Source organism: Pseudophryne corroboree, chromosome 6, assembly GCF_028390025.1.
Source record: "Pseudophryne corroboree isolate aPseCor3 chromosome 6, aPseCor3.hap2, whole genome shotgun sequence".
Classification (NCBI taxonomy): domain Eukaryota; kingdom Metazoa; phylum Chordata; class Amphibia; order Anura; family Myobatrachidae; genus Pseudophryne; species Pseudophryne corroboree.
Genome location: NC_086449.1, coordinates 192242383 through 192260219, shown reverse-complemented (window position 1 = coordinate 192260219; position 17837 = coordinate 192242383). Strand labels below are relative to the sequence as shown.

General features: G+C 47.4%; 1 protein-coding gene across 1 annotated transcript in view; it reads right to left on the bottom strand.

The window, feature by feature from the left end:
• Positions 1-17837, bottom strand: part of ITGA11 (integrin subunit alpha 11) — a 201955-nt gene that overhangs the window by 144480 nt on the left and 39638 nt on the right. Inside the window, exon 2 of the mRNA XM_063925538.1 lies at positions 7520-7631. Within this exon, the coding sequence (XP_063781608.1) occupies positions 7520-7631 (112 nt within the window). The remainder of the gene's footprint in view (positions 1-7519; positions 7632-17837) is intronic.

The window sequence follows — 17837 nt, the reverse complement described above, 5'->3', positions numbered from 1 at the left end:
CTGGGGAATATGACATAACGTACACAGAAGGTGATAGGGTAACAAAATACACACAAAGTGAACAGAGAAGCCCAGAGGCTAAGGAACTGGGTATCTCCCTTGTATTAGAACTGCACAGATGAGAAAAGCAAGATGTTGTGTTTTAATACGTAGAGAACCCGAAATGCTGTTGCTAAGGGCAACAGCAAAACCCTAAAGGGTTACCAACGGGTGTGGCAGTAAACTCCTTGGTCAGAGATGGAATGATAGACACAAGGAGAGTCTCCACAATCCTAATTCTCACTTGCAGTGCACAGGTTCAGCTTACTGCCACTAAACTGACCCCTGACACCTAGCAAAGTGAGACAGGATTAGACAGGCAAGTCTTAGAATACAGCCGCAAACTTGCTAAGTTCACAGAGTAGTAACAGAACCCCAGCAAGCTAAACGACTGACTCCAGTCTTACTGCTAGGTCTGGATTGGCAGAGTGTAATACCAAATCCCCAGGCCTATTTGCAGTAAGCAACAAACAAATACAAAGCTACACAGTACTGGCTAACTTTCAGAAACTGACTAACCAACAAAGATTCAGCAGCATCTGCTTACCCTGAGAAGAGGCCTTATAAAGCAGGTGCTGTCCACGCCCCACTCAGACCTCACAGACTGTGAGCACAAAAACCAGCACCGGATCCCCTGCCATGCACAGAGCCTATAACCACTGCACAGCAAAAGACCCGAACCGGAGTATCAGCTGCGCTCAGGTCACTCCGCTAGCACTTGTCTCCCGGTTGCCATGACGACGTGGCAGCACAGGGCAGGAGACCCTAACAGTACCCCTCCTCTGACGAGGGGTCAAAGAACCCCTACCACCGGGTTTATTGGGGAACTGCGAGAAGAAAGAGCGTATCAGTCTGGGGGCATGAAGATCACAACTGCGCACCCACGACCGCTCCTCTGGGCCATACCCCTTCCAGTGCACCAAAAATGACAGCCGACCCCGAACCACCTTGGAGTCAAGAATCCTTTCAACAACAAACTCCCTCTGGCCACGTATCAGAAGAGGGGAAGGTCTTCCACTGGAAGAAGGATTACTAATCGCCCGTTTTAAAAGGGAACAATGAAATGTTTTATTGATACCCAAAGAACGGGGCAGATCTAACTGAAATGCCACCGGATTGATAACCCTGGTGATCTTATAAGGGCCGATGAACCGGGGGCCTAACTTATGAGATGGCTGTCTCAACTTCAAATTCTTGGTAGACAACCAGACGAAGTCTCCTAATTTGAAGCTGCAGGGTCTTTTCCGCTTATCAAAAACCCTTTTGGTCACTAATGACACAGACACAAGGGCTTTCTTCACTTTCCGCCAAATACCTCTAAGGACCGAAACCACAGAGGAACCACCAGGCGTGGAGTCCAGGGGGTCAAAAGAATTGGCCTTAGGATGATGCCCATACACACAAAGGAAGGGAGAGATCCCTGTAGCAGAGTGAGCCGCGTTGTTATAGGCAAACTCCGCCATGGACAGATGAGCAACCCAGTCAGTCTGACACTTGGAGACATAACACCTGAGGAACTGCTCCAAGGACTGGTTCACCCTTTCAGTCTGCCCATTAGACTGCGGATGGTAGCCCGACGACAAGCTGACAGAAATCTGGAGATCGGAACAAAATGCCCTCCAGAATTTGGCCACAAACTGGGATCCGCGGTCAGAGACCACATCAAGTGGCAACCCGTGGAGACGCACAACATGCAGCATAAATAATTCAGACAGGCGTCTGGCCGATGGCAGCCCAACCAGTGGAACGAAGTGCGCCATCTTCGAAAACCTGTCAACGACAACCCAGATGGCTGTCATCCCCGAGGATTTGGGCAAGTCCACCACAAAATCCATTGAAATGTGGGTCCATGGCTTAGATGAGATAGAGAGTGGATGTAATGGGCCAACAGGAACCCCTCTAGGAGTCTTATTTCGGGCACAGATGTCACATGCCCGAACCCACTGATCCACATCCTTAGCCACCGAGGGCCACCACACCGCCCTAGATAGCAACTCCCGAGTTCTGGCAATACCCGGGTGACCTGCAGACTTCTTGGCATGGAATTCCAGGAACACTCGCTGTCTTAACCTAGGAGGCACAAACAAAAGACCTACCGGAAGGTCTGGAGGAGCCTGCTCCTGTGCTCTAAGGACTAATGATAAGAGGTCCTGGGTAATGCCCACTTTAATACATGATGGGGAAACAATGGGCAACGGCTCCTCGGTGGTCTCCTGGATTGGAGCAAAACTCCGCGAGAGCGCATCAGCCTTGATGTTTTTTGACCCAGGGCGATATGTTATCAAAAAATTAAAGCGAGCAAAAAACAAAGCCCATCGTGCCTGCCTGGCATTGAGACGCTTCGCTGACTCTAAATATGCCAGATTCTTATGGTCAGTGAGAATTGAGACCACAAACTTAGCCCCCTCAAGCCAGTGTCTCCACTCCTCGAGTGCATCCTTAATAGCCAACAATTCCCGGTTACCCACGTCATAATTCATCTCGGCAGGCGAAAATTTACGGGAAAAGTAAGCACAGGGATGAAGGCGATTATCAGACACTCCCATCTGAGAAAGCACTGCCCCAATACCCATCTCAGAGGCATCCACCTCCACCACAAAAGGACGCTCTGGATCTGGGTGTCGCAGCACCTTGGCCGAAACAAATGCCCTTTTGAGACGGGCAAAAGCCGCTTTAGCCTCACAAGACCAGTGAGCAACATCCGCCCCTTTCTTAGTGAGTGCCACCAAGGGCGCCACTATAGACGAAAATCCAGCGATAAATCGTCTATAAAAATTCGCAAAGCCCAGGAAACGCTGAAGCGCCTTCAAACTAGTGGGCTGCACCCAATCCAGGACTGCCTGTACCTTGGAACCCTCCATTTGGAAACCTTCTGGGGAGATAATATATCCTAGAAATGCGATTTGCTGAACTTCAAATTCGCACTTCTCCAGCTTTGCCCCAAGCCGGTGGTCTCTGAGTTTCTGGAGGACTAAGCGTACATGCTTCCGATGTTCCTCCAGGGAATGGGAGAAGATTAGGATGTCATCTAAGTATACAACTAAGAATCTATCCAAATATTCCCTGAGCACATCATTCATGAAATCCTGGAAGACTGCCGGGGCATTACAGAGCCCAAAAGGCATCACCAAATATTCATAATGCCCTGAGTGGGTATTAAAGGCAGTCTTCCATTCATCCCCCTCTCTTATTCGGATTAGATTGTACGCACCGCGTAGGTCAATCTTAGAAAAAATGGTGGCAGTACGAAGCTGGTCAAACAAGACCGAAATGAGAGGCAGTGGGTATGAGTTTTTAATCGTGATACGGTTCAATTCCCTGAAGTCGATGCAGGGTCGCAACGAACCGTCCTTTTTACCCACGAAGAAGAACCCCGACCCAACTGGAGACTGTGAAGGTCTGATAAATCCCTTAGCCAAGTTCTCCTGAATGTACTCTGCCATAGCCTGAGTCTCAGGACGTGACAGGGAGTACAACCTGCTCTTGGGAAGCTTAGCATTTGGCAACAAATCAATGGCACAGTCATAGGGGCGATGGGGAGGTAGTACCTCTGCAACTTTTTTGGAGAACACGTCCGCAAAATCTGCATAACACCCTGGCAATCCTGGCAAACTTAGCTGCGAGAGCCTGACTGGAAGGCTCAAGCAACTCCTGAAACAATCAGTACCCCAACTAAGAATCTCCCCAGAGACCCAGTCAAATTGAGGATTGTGGGCCCTTAACCAGGGTAACCCCAACACCAATGGGGCAAAAGTACAGACAGTCACATAAAAGGACAATTTTTCAGAGTGTGTGGCTCCAATAAACAAAGAAATCTGGCTAGTGCAAGAGGTAATTTTACCTTGGGATAATGGTTCCCCGTTTAACCCACAAATCTCAATTTCCGATGCCAAGGGTACTAAGGGAACAGAGTGTTTCAGGGCGAATTGGCGGTCCATAAAAACCCCGTCGGCCCCACTGTCCACAAAGGCCTCAGTCTTGACAGTTTGACCGAGGATCTTCAAGGTCACCGGAATGATAAAAGTCTTCTTGGGAAATTCTGACTTCTGGCCTGACAGGATATTTCCCATCACCCTCAGGCCCTGAAGTTTTCCGGCTTTTCTGGGCATGATACTACCACATGACCTTTATTCCCACAGTACAAACACAACCCCTGCTGTCTCCTCCGCGTCTTCTCACGCGAGGAGAGGCGGGTAGCCCCAATCTGCATAGGCTCCTCGGAAAATTCCTCAGAGTCTGAGGATCCCTTGGGAAGGAAGGAAATCTCAGTCTCCCTTTCAAGCCTACGCTCTCTCAGCCGTCTATCCACCCGGATGGATAACTGCATGAGCTGATCCAAGCTATCAGGCAAGGGATATTGTACCAGTTGGTCCTTTATCTGGTTAGAAAGACCTCTTCGGTACTGGTGTCTCAGGGCTGGGTCATTCCACTAGGTATCATGGGCCAACCTCCGAAACTCCGTACAGTAAACCTCAACTGGCCTTCGCCCTTGCTTAAGGATCGAAATCTGAGCCTCGGCTGAGGCCGTCTTGTCAGGGTCATCATACAACATGCCCAGTGCCGTAAAAAAGCATCAACACTTTTAAGCGACGGACAGTCAGGCTGCAACCCATATGCCCAGACCTGTGGGTCTCCTTGTAGCAAGGAAATCACTATGCCCACCCGCTGAATCTCCGACCCAGAAGACTGAGGCCTAAGCCGGAAGTATAGCTTGCAGCTCTCCTTGAAACAAAAGAACTGCGAGCGATCTCCAGAAAAACGATCCGGGAGATTTACTTTCGGCTCCTTAACCCCTGCAGGTGCTGCTGCTGCGGGAGCTCCGCCAGCAGCCTGGGAGGTGTGCATTTTAATGGACAAATCATTAAATTGTCGAGTCAGGACCTGCACCTGATCGACCACCTGTTGCAACGTATTTTGAGGGGTATGCTCCATATTCCCACAAAATTTCAACAGGAGTATTAGGCTGCTGAATATGTTATGCACACCAGTGCCTGCAGGAAAGTACTGGTGTCAGGACTGTTATGCACTCCAGTGCCTGCAGGAATGTACTGGTGTTTGAACTGTTATGCAAAACAAATGGACTTACAGACAGACTGGGGAATATGACATAACGTACACAGAAGGTGATAGGGTAACAAAATACACACAAAGTGAACAGAGAAGCCCAGAGGCTAAGGAACTGGGTATCTCCCTTGTATTAGAACTGCACAGATGAGAAAAGCAAGATGTTGTGTTTTAATACGTAGAGAACCCGAAATGCTGTTGCTAAGGGCAACAGCAAAACCCTAAAGGGTTACCAACGGGTGTGGCAGTAAACTCCTTGGTCAGAGATGGAATGATAGACACAAGGAGAGTCTCCACAATCCTAATTCTCACTTGCAGTGCACAGGTTCAGCTTACTGCCACTAAACTGACCCCTGACACCTAGCAAAGTGAGACAGGATTAGACAGGCAAGTCTTAGAATACAGCCGCAAACTTGCTAAGTTCACAGAGTAGTAACAGAACCCCAGCAAGCTAAACGACTGACTCCAGTCTTACTGCTAGGTCTGGATTGGCAGAGTGTAATACCAAATCCCCAGGCCTATTTGCAGTAAGCAACAAACAAATACAAAGCTACACAGTACTGGCTAACTTTCAGAAACTGACTAACCAACAAAGATTCAGCAGCATCTGCTTACCCTGAGAAGAGGCCTTATAAAGCAGGTGCTGTCCACGCCCCACTCAGACCTCACAGACTGTGAGCACAAAAACCAGCACCGGATCCCCTGCCATGCACAGAGCCTATAACCACTGCACAGCAAAAGACCCGAACCGGAGTATCAGCTGCGCTCAGGTCACTCCGCTAGCACTTGTCTCCCAGTTGCCATGACGACGTGGCAGCACAGGGCAGGAGACCCTAACAACTAATCAGCTCTTTTGGATTTCAGTATCATCAGTACGTGGATGATACTCAAATCTACCTATCCTACCCTGATTTGTCACCATCTGTATTGGTCCATGTCATTGTACGCCTTTTTGAAATTTCATCTTGGATACCATCTCACCACCTCAAACTTAATATTTCCAAAACAGAATTAATTACTGTACATTTCCACCGATGAATAGTAGTTACCAAACTAATATCTCTATCACTGTTGAGAACTCAACAATCAACCCTACCCCACAAGCTCGCTGCCTAGGTGTTATTCTTCACTCTGAACTGTCCGACATTCAATCTGTCTCAAAATCATGTTACATACATCTAAAAAACATATCCAAAATATGACCATATCTTACACAAATCACTGCAAAAACTCCAATCCATACACTCATTATCTCCCGCATTGATTATTGCAATAATCTTCTTACTGGTCTTACCAAAAAGAGACTTTCACTACTACAATCCATTCTGAATACAGCTGCGAGACTAATCTTCCTAGCTAGATGTTCATCATCTGCGGATCCGCTCTGTTAGACCCTCCATTGGTTACCTGTATTCTACCGTATTCATTCAATATAAAATATTTTTACTCACACACAAGGCCATTAATCAGTCTACACCAACATACATCTCTTCACTTATCTCAAAATATCTCCCAACCCCATCCAACTATCTTCCCCGACCTCTTTGCACTTCACAAGATCTATGTCTCTCATCCACACTCATTATCTGCTCCCATTCACGATTGCAGGACTTTCTTCGGGCTTCACCCACGGAATGCGCTCCCATGCACAATAAGACTCTCCCCTAGTCTCCAAACCTTCAAGTGCTCCCTTAAAACTCACCTCTTCAGGCAAGCTTATAAAATTCCAGAACCACTTGCATAAACTTCATAAACTTTCCTATCCAATTACATTCCCACTGTTCAGTCCACTCATATCCTCACATATTTTCTCTTTCTTCACTTTCCCATCCTCCTGGCCCCATGCCAACATTACTGTGTGACCACAATATACAGCCAAGAACCTTGCAATCTGGTGAACCATTATGCAATAGATAACACCAATCCTTTTATATCAATGCCTATTTCAGTAAAGATTGTAAGCTTGCAAGCAGGGCCTTCCTACCTCTGTGTCTGTCTGTTATTACCCTGTTTGAACCGGGATTGGAAACACAGTTCTAAACCGGGTCAGACCCCTTTCCACTGTGGTGCCGATCTGGGTTATTCCCAGATCGGCGCAGTTCACATTGCACATGGGTGCAGTGCCGAGGCTTGGAGAAGACGTCATCTTCTTGTGCCAGGAAAACATCACTCCCCATGCTGGGTTACCCGTTACCTCTGCAGCTCACCCGGGTCCTTGCCAGCTAAAACCCTGCTAGCTACCAGGATTGGATACCCGTCTCACTGGACACAGATGGACCCTTTTTCACTGAGAAAAATCCCTGGATGATGCGCGTTCGCGCCCAATAACCCAGGATTTAGGGGTATTAGGCATTCTCAAGCCATGTACAGTACATAGTCTCCTAGAAAAATAAGGTGAATAGTGGAGGACACGTACCATTTCTTGCCTGCAATCTGGTGCTGCTGTACAGTATAGCCAAAGAAAGCATCCTTTGACCCAGGGATTATCCTTGGTTTCTTTTCATCAATGTTGAATGTATTAGTGAGACCTGGAAGAGAAAAAGACTCAATAAAGTTAGACTGATGTGTTTAGCATATAATACAGCAAGGTTTCTCATAACTCAGTCCTCAAGGCACCCTACCAGTCCAGGTTTTAAGGATATCCATGCATGTGCACATGATCAAACTGATGCTACAGTAATTAAGTCACTTGTGCTTTAGCATGAATATCCTTGAACCTGAATTAAAGGGTGCCTTTAGGAATGAGCTTGGGAACCACTGTGATATAGAATAAGTGCATGTGTCTGGTGTATGCGTCAGCTGCATCCTGTAGGCTGAGTAACGGTAAGTAGGTGTTCTCCTAGTGTATGTGAGCCATCAAATAAACCTTAGCTACCAAAGCCGAAGCTATGAGAGTGAAGGAGCCTCATACCCAGGGCTAAGCACACAGATCTCTCTGAGATTTGGTTATACACACACAAGTACAGACAATTTGAAATATCCATCATGGCAGCATTAGCTCAGTTGGGCGATGATCACATACATTGTCCTATTTATTCATCATCAAACCAGATTTACCATCCACGCCAAACTACATCTAATATATGGACAGGATTACTAGGGGGGTTGCAGGAAAAGGGGCAAATACAATGCAACGTGTAAATTCTAAAACAGACTAATAGACCATCTTGAATGAAGTATATTTGGGCACTATGTTGATCTGAGATATATACATATGAATTAGCAGCAATAAAAGAGAGTTTCTTTCACTGTTTATTGCAGTAATTTCCACAAATTATCAATAAAATTTCAAGGGGGCATCTGAGCAAGGTTCTACTCCCTGGTGATATTACATGGCAGAGGTAAAAGAAAGATATTGGAAATAAGGATTTATTCTTATAATAAAGCATTTTGTACTTCTCTCACTTCCAGCTGTTGCCATCCTGAGATGGCGATAATTAGTGTCAGTCGAGGAGGTACAGATACTTGTACAGTGGGGAAGGGGTGGGTGCTAGTAACTGCAGGAGATCACTAGCGATGACTGCCATCAGCAATACTAGACACTTTAATCTCCGTCCACTTTATCTCCGTTCAAGGCTTAACAAATAAACCCCAGTGTCTCTACACTTCAGACATTGTATCCAGAGAAAGAGCTTTTCAGTTTCATAAATATTTTCCAACATAGTCTCAATTTCTTGGAAGAGATTAAGAAAATAATTTTCAAATAAGCACGACTTTTTTGATCATATTAATCCATCGTTTAGAGTCACTGTGGGGAAAAGGTAACTGTGGTTTTTCCTTTAGAAGGCATGAGTTCAAATGGAACCCTTAAGTGTCTATAAATCTTGCACATGGGCCCTAATGTAATGTCTGTAAATTGGAGGAACTGGTGAGATTTTGACAATTTAGCCCATAGATTTAAAGCGCCAATAATTTAAAAGCCAAAGCCAGATTGGTTTTGCTTTTTTAAATTATTGCCACTTTAAATCTATGAGCTAAATTGCCGTGGGCCTAATTCAGACCGGGTATGGGTCGTTGGATAGACACAACTAAGGTCGACAGTCATTAGGTCAACCACGGAAGGTCGACATGCATTAGGTTGACAGGGACAATAGGTCGACATGGTCATTAAGTCGACATGCACTAGGTTGACAGGTCAAAAGGTCGACATTAGCTTTTTGACTGTTTTTGGCGTTGTTTTCTTCGTAAAGTGACGGGGATCCCCAATTGGTGCACCGTGTCCCTTCAGACAAGGTGCCTCACTTTGCGAGGCACAGGTTACCGTTCCGATCGTGGTACACGTGGATCGTTAAGTATGAAAAAATCCAAAAAATAAAAAAATGTGAAAAACTCATGTCGACCTTTTGACCTGTCGACCTAGTACATGTCAACCTAATGACCATGTCGACCTTCAGTGGTCGACATAATGACTGTCGGCCTAAGCTGTGTCGACATAACAACCGTATCACTTCAGACCTGATCACTCCTCTGCTAATTTGCAAAGGTCTGCGTTCAGATAGTCACTGCCCATAGAGAGTGAAAACCCGCCCCGTGCAATTGTGCGAATGCATGTGTATCCCGTGCAAAAACATTGGCAGACAGCAGACATCTGCAAATCTGTTAGCAACTCACTCATCATCTAATGATTTTCCCATTCTGTGCAGTCTGCGTGTAGCCCAGGGCTTACTCTTACAGTGCGATGAGAACAGGCTGATTGGGACCGGAGCTGACGTCACACAACCTCCCTGAAAACACTTGGGAACGCCTGTGCTGTTCCTGACATTCCAATAAAACGGCTAGTTACCATCCACAAACGTCCACTTCCTGTCAATTACCTTACAGTGGCGTAACTACTGCCCCCGCAGCCCTCGCGGTGGCTTGGGGGCGAGGGGCTGCGGGGGCGCCACTGATTTAGCACAGATTGACATGCGGACGAGCGTCCGCATGTCAATCTGCTCCTACTAACCCTCCCTGCCGTGTTGGAGGGACACGGAGGGCACAGCGCGTGCCTCTCCTGTGTCCCCTCCTGCATCATCTCCGGCGGCCGCGGGTCTAATAGAAGAAGTGCCGGTTCGTGAGCCAATCAGAGCTCACGAACGGCACTTCGTTTATTAGACCCGCGGCCGCCGGAGATGATGCAGGAGGGGACACAGGAGAGGCGCGCGCTGTGCCCTCCGTGTCCCTCCAACACAAACCAGCGGGGGAGCAGCGGCGGCGGCGGGGGAGGGGGCATATATGGCACTGGGGGGGAATATCTGGCACTGGGGGCATATGTGGCACTGGGGGGAATATCTGGCACTGGGGGCATATGTGGCACTGGGGGGGGGGGGGAATCTGGCACTGGGAGCATATCTGGCACTGGGGGGGGGAATATCTGGCACTGGGGGCATATGTAGCACTGAGGGGGAATATCTGGCACTGGGGGCATATGTGGCACTGGGGGGGGTATATGTGTACCTGGCACATAGGGGGGGGGGGGCTGTATTGTGCACTGGGGGCATGTGAGTACCTGGCACCGTGGGGTAATATCTGGCACTGGGGACATATGTGGCACTGGGAGCACAGCCCTAGCAACAAGCACTACCCCCTAGCAACGAGCATGACACCCAGTGCATGAAACCCCTGGCAACGAGCATGACACCCAGTGCATGAAACCCCTGGCAACGAGCATGACACCCAGTGCATGATACCCCTGGCAACGAGCATGACACCCTGAGCATGAAACCCCTGGCAACGAGCAGGTAATTTAAAAGTAATTAGAAGCCTTACTGTAGGACTTAATGTGTAATGGGCATTACGGTGTGTGGCATAATGTATCACGGACATTGCGGTGTGTGTCATAATGTGTCACAGGCATTACGGTGTGTGGCATACTGTATCACGGGCATTGTGGTATAATGTCTCAGGGTCATTGCAGTGTGGCATAATGTATAACGGGCATTGCGGTGTGTAGCATAGGGTATAACGGGCATTGCGGTATGTGTCAGGCATTACGGTGTGTTGTACACTATATCACGTGCATTGTGGTATGTGGTATAATGTATCAGGGGCATTGCAGAGCAGTGTGTAGCATAATGTATAACGGGCATTGCGATTCCTGTCATAATGTGTCAGGCATTACGGTGTGTTGTATACTATATCACGGGCATTGTGGTATGTGGTATAATGTATCAGGGGCATTGCAGTGTGTAGCATAATGTATAACGGGCATTGCGATTCCTGTCATAATGTGTCGGGGGCATTACGGTGTGTGGCATAATGTGTCGGGGGCATTATGGTGTGTGCATATTGTGTCATGTGCATTATTGTGTGTGGCATAATGTCTAAGGGCCATTGCAGTATGTGGCATAATGTATACTGGGCATTACTATAAGGAGGAAAAATTACAAATAATGTAAGGGGCATTTATCAGGATTATTTTTCTTTCCAGTGGTGGCTAACGTCTGGGCGTGCAGGTTGGAAAACTGGGGTATAACGTAGTCTTTTCCTGCAATGCCACGCCCCTTTATGTGAAGCCACGCCCATCCCAACGAAGCCACACACCCTATTTTGCGGCGCGCGCACATTTATTCCTCTAATAGTGGCAATTATGGGGGATGGGGGGGGGGGGGGCGCCGAAGAATTTTTTGGCTTGGGGGAGAAAAATTTCTAGTTACGCCACTGTCACCTTACGTACGCCTAGCAATGGAAATTTTCGCACCATTCTGTTTGCCGGCGGGCTTGCGCATTGCAGTGAATGCGTAGTTGTTTGATAATCGCCTGCTGTGTGATTTCACACAACAGTGATCAGGTCTGAATCGGGCTCCATATTCAATCCAGTTCCTGCAACTCACAGGTGATTACATCAGTTTAATAGTCTTTAAATGTACAGTATTTTTGCCCATTGTGAATGATGTGATATTTCTTAAGTTAACGTCAGAATTGTTACCCAGCAATCGCAAATGCTACATTTATTCTGCTTCGCCCATTATGCAGTAGGTCTGTACCTGTGTGTTCAGGATCACACACTTTGTGATAGACTTTGGCTCATAGGCCCTCATTCCGAGTTGTTCGCTCGCAAGCTGCTTTTAGCAGCTTTGCACACGCTAAGCCGCCGCCTACTGGGAGTGAATCTTAGCTTATCAAAATTGCGAACGAAAGATTTGCAAAATTGCGAATAGACACTTCTTAGCAGTTTCTGAGTAGCTCCACACTTACTCGGCAACTGCGATCAGTTCAGTCAGTTTCGTTCCTGGTTTGACGTCACAAACACTCCCAGCGTTCGGCCAGACACTCCTCCGTTTCTCCAGCCACTCCCGCGTTTTTCCCAGAAATGGTAGCGTTTTTTCGCACACACCCATAAAACGACCAGTTTCCGCCCAGAAACACCCACTTCCTGTCAATCACATTACGATCACCAGAACGAAGAAAAAACTAGTGATGTGCACCCGAAATTTTTCGCGTTTTGTGTTTTGGTTTTGGGTTCGGTTCCGCGGCCGTGTTTTGGATTCGGACGCGTTTTGGCAAAACCTCACCGAAAATTTTTTGTCGGATTCGGGTGTGTTTTGGATTCGGGTGTTTTTTTTCAAAAAACCCTAAAAAACAGCTGAAATCATAGAATTTGGGGGTCATTTTGATCCCATAGTATTATTAACCTCAATAACCATAATTTCCACTCATTTCCAGTCTATTCTGAACACCTCACACCTCACAATATTATTTTTAGTCCTAAAATTTGCACCGAGGTCGCTGGATGGCTAAGCTAAGCGACACAAGTGGCCGACACAAACACCTGGCCCATCTAGGAGTGGCACTGCAGTGTCAATCAAGACAGGATGGCCCTTCCAAAAAATTGTCCCCAAACAGCACATGATGCAAAGAAAAAAAGAGGCGCACCAAGGTCGCTGTGTGAATAAGCTAAGCGACACAAGTGGCCGACACAAACACCTGGCCCATCTAGGAGTGGCACTGCAGTGTCAATCAAGACAGGATGGCCCTTCCAAAAAATTGTCCCCAAACAGCACATGATGCAAAGAAAAAAGAGGCTCACCAAGGTGGCTGTGTGACTAAGCTAAGCGACACAAGTGGCCGACACAAACACCTGGCCCATCTAGGAGTGGCACTGCAGTGTCAATCAAGACAGGATGGCCCTTCCAAAAAATTGTCCCCAAACAGCACATGATGCAAAGAAAAAAAGAGGCGCACCAAGGTGGCTGTGTGACTAAGCTAAGCGACACAAGTGGCCGACACAAACACCTGGCCCATCTAGGAGTGGCACTGCAGTGTCAGGCAGGATGGCCCTTCCAAAAAATTGTCCCCAAACAGCACATGATGCAAAGAAAAATGAAAGAAAAAAGAGGTGCAAGATGGAATTGTCCTTGGGCCCTCCCACCCACCCTTATATTGTATAAACAGGACATGCACACTTTAACGAACCCATCATTTCAGTGACAGAGTCTGCCACACGACTGTGACTGAAATGACTGGTTGGTTTGGGCCCCCACCAAAAAAGAAGCAATCAATCTCTCCTTGCACAAACTGGCTCTACAGAGGCAAGATGTCCACCTCATCATCATCCTCCGATTCCTCACCCCTTTCACTGTGTACATCCCCCTCCTCACAGATTATTAATTCGTCCCCACTGGAATCCACCATCTCAGGTCCCCGTGTACTTTCTGGAGGCAATTGCTGCTGGTGAATGTCTCCACGGAGGAATTGATTATAATTCATTTTAATGAACATCATCTTCTCCACATTTTCTGGAAGTAACCTCGTACGCAGATTGCTGACAAGGTGAGCGGCTGCACTAAACACTCTTTCGGAGTACACACTGGAGGGAGGGCAACTTAGGTAGAATAAAGCCAGTTTGTGCAAGGGCCTCCAAATTGCCTCTTTTTCCTGCCAGTATACGTACGGACTGTCTGACGTGCCTACTTGGATGCGGTCACTCATATAATCCTCCACCATTCTTTCAATGGTGAGAGAATCATATGCAGTGACAGTAGACGACATGTCAGTAATCGTTGGCAGGTCCTTCAGTCCGGACCAGATGTCAGCACTCGCTCCAGACTGCCCTGCATCACCGCCAGCGGGTGGGCTCGGAATTCTTAGCCTTTTCCTCGCACCCCCAGTTGCGGGAGAATGTGAAGGAGGAGATGGTGACGGGTCACGTTCCGCTTGACTTGACAATTTTCTCACCAGCAGGTCTTTGAACCTCTGCAGACTTGTGTCTGCCGGAAAGAGAGATACAACGTAGGTTTTAAATCTAGGATCGAGCACGGTGGCCAAAATGTAGTGCTCTGATTTCAACAGATTGACCACCCGTGAATCCTGGTTAAGCGAATTAAGGGCTCCATCCACAAGTCCCACATGCCTAGCGGAATCGCTCTGTTTTAGCTCCTCCTTCAATGTCTCCAGCTTCTTCTGCAAAAGCCTGATGAGGGGAATGACCTGACTCAGGCTGGCAGTGTCTGAACTGACTTCACGTGTGGCAAGTTCAAAGGGTTGCAGAATCTTGCACAACGTTGAAATCATTCTCCACTGCGCTTGAGTCAGGTGCATTCCACCTCCTTTGCCTATATCGTGGCCAGATGTATAGGCTTGAATGGCCTTTTGCTGCTCCTCCATCCTCTGAAGCATATAGAGGGTTGAATTCCACCTCGTTACCACCTCTTGCTTCAGATGATGGCAGGGCAGGTTCAGGAATGTTTGGTGGTGCTCCAGTCTTCTGTACGCGGTGCCTGAATGCCAAAAGTGGCCCGCAATTCTTCGGGCCACCGACAGCATCTCTTGCACGCCCCTGTCGTTTTTTAAATAATTCTGCACCACCAAATTCAAGGTATGTGCAAAACATGGGACGTGATGGAATTTGCCCAGATGTAATGCACGCACAATATTGCTGGCGTTGTCCGATGTCACAAATCCCCAGGAGAGTCCAATTGGGGTAAGCCATTCTGCGATGATCTTCCTCAGTTGCCGTAAGAGGTTTTCAGCTGTGTGCCTATTCTGGAAAGCGGTGATACAAAGCGTAGCCTGCCTAGGAACGAGTTGGCGTTTGCGAGATGCTGCTACTGGTGCCGCCGCTGCTGTTCTTGCTGCGGGAGGCAATACATCTACCCAGTGGGCTGTTACAGTCATATAGTCCTGAGTCTGCCCTGCTCCACTTGTCCACATGTCCGTGGTTAAGTGGACATTGGGTACAACTGCATTATTTAGGACACTGGTGAGTCTTTTTCTGAGGTCTGTGTACATTTTCGGTATCGCCTGCCTAGAGAAATGGAACCTAGATGGTATTTGGTACCGGGGACACAGTACCCCAATCAAGTCTCTAGTTGGCTCTGAATTAACGATGGATACCGGAACCACGTTTCTCACCGCCCAGGCTGCCAAGGCCTCAGTTATCCGCTTTGCAGCAGGATGACTGCTGTGATATTTCATCTTCCTCGCAAAGGACTGTTGGACAGTCAATTGCTTACTGGAAGTAGTACAAGTGGTCTTCCGACTTACCCTCTGGGATGACGATCGACTCCCAGCAGCAACAACAGCAGCGCCAGTAGCAGTAGGCGTTACACTCAAGGATGCATCGGAGGAATCCAAGGCAGGAGAGGACTCGTCAGACTTGACAGTGACATGGCCTGCAGGACTATTGGCTTTCCTGGGTAAGGAGGAAATTGACACTGAGGGAGTTGGTGGTGTGGTTTGCAGGAGCTTGGTTACAAGAGGAAGGGATTTAGTGGTCAGTGGACTGCTTCCGCTGTCACCCAAAGTTTTTGAACTTGTCACTGACTTATGATGAATGCGCTGCAGGTGACGTATAAGGGAGGATGTTCCGAGGTGGTTAACGTCCTTACCCCTACTTGACAAAGGCAACACACGGCTTGACACCTGTTGTCCGCATTTGTGTTGAAATAATTCCACACCGAAGAGCTGATTTTTTTTGTATTTTGACCAGGCATGTCAAGGGCCATATTCCTCCCACGGACAACAGGTGTCTCCCCGGGTGCCTGACTTAAACAAACCACCTCACCATCAGAATCCTCCTTGTCAATTTCCTCCCCAGCGCCAGCAACACCCATATCCTCATCCTGGTGTACTTCAACAGTGACATCTTCAATTTGACTATCAGGAACTGGACTGCGGGTGCTCCTTCCAGCACTTGCAGTGGGCGTGCAAATGGTGGAAGGCGCAAGCTCTTCCCGTCCAGTGTTGGGAAGGTCAGGCATCGCAACCGACACAATTGGACTCTCCTTGGGGATTTGTGATTTTGAAGAACGCACAGTTCTTTGCTGTGCTTTTGCCAGCTTAAGTCTTTTCTTTTTTCTAGCGAGAGGATGAGTGCTTCCATCCTCATTTGAAGCTGAACCACTAGCCATGAACATAGGCCAGGGCCTCAGCCGTTCCTTCCCACTCCGTGTCGTAAATGGCATATTGGCAAGTTTACGCTTCTCCTCAGACGCTTTTAATTTTGATTTTTGGGTCATTTTACTGAACTTTTGTGTTTTGGATTTTACATGCTCTCTACTATGACATTGGGCATCGGCCTTGGCAGACGACGTTGATGGCATTTCATCGTCTCGGCCATGACTAGTGGCAGCAGCTTCAGCACGAGGTGGAAGTGGATCTTGATCTTTCCCTTTAACCTCCACATTTTTGTTCTCCATTTTTTAATGTGTGGAATTATATGCCAGTATCAATAGCAATGGCCTACTACTATATTTACTGCGCAAAACTAAAATGCACCACAGGTATAGAATGTAGATGGATAGTATACTTAATGGATGACGAGTGACGACACAGAGGTAGGTACACAGCAGTGGCCTACCGTACTGCTATATATAGTATACTGGTGGACACTGTCAGCAAACTGCAAAACTGTCTAAAATGCACCACAGGTATACAATGTAGATGGATAGTATACTTAATGGATGACGAGTGATGACACAGAGGTAGGTACACAGCAGTGGCCTACCGTACTGCTATATATAGTATACTGGTGGACACTGTCAGCAAACGGCAAAACTGTCTAAAATGCACCACAGGTATAGAATGTAGATGGATAGTATACTTAATGGATGACGAGTGACGACACAGAGGTAGGTACACAGCAGTGGCCTACCGTACTGCTATATATAGTATACTGGTGGACACTGTCAGAAAACTGCAAAACTGTCTAAAATGCACCACAGGTATACAATGTAGATGGATAGTATACTTAATGGATGACGAGTGATGACACAGAGGTAGGTACACAGCAGTGGCCTACCGTACTGCTATATATAGTATACTGGTGGACACTGTCAGCAAACTGCAAAACTGTCTAAAATGCACCACAGGTATACAATGTAGATGGATAGTATACTTAATGGATGACAAGTGACGACACAGAGGTAGGTACACAGCAGTGGCCTACCATACTGCTATATATAGTATATTGGTGGACACTGTCAGCAAACTGCAAAACTGTCTAAAATGCACCACAGGTATACAATGTAGATGGATAGTATACTTAATGGATGACGAGTGACGACACAGAGGTAGGTACACAGCAGTGGCCTACCGTACTGCTATATATAGTATACTGGTGGACACTGTCAGCAAACTGCAAAACTGTCTAAAATGCACCACAGGTATACAATGTAGATGGATAGTATACTTAATGGATGACAAGTGACGACATAGAGGTAGGTACACAGCAGTGGCCTACCGTACTGCTATATATAGTATACTGGTGGACACTGTCAGCAAACTGCAAAACTGTCTAAAATGCACCACAGGTA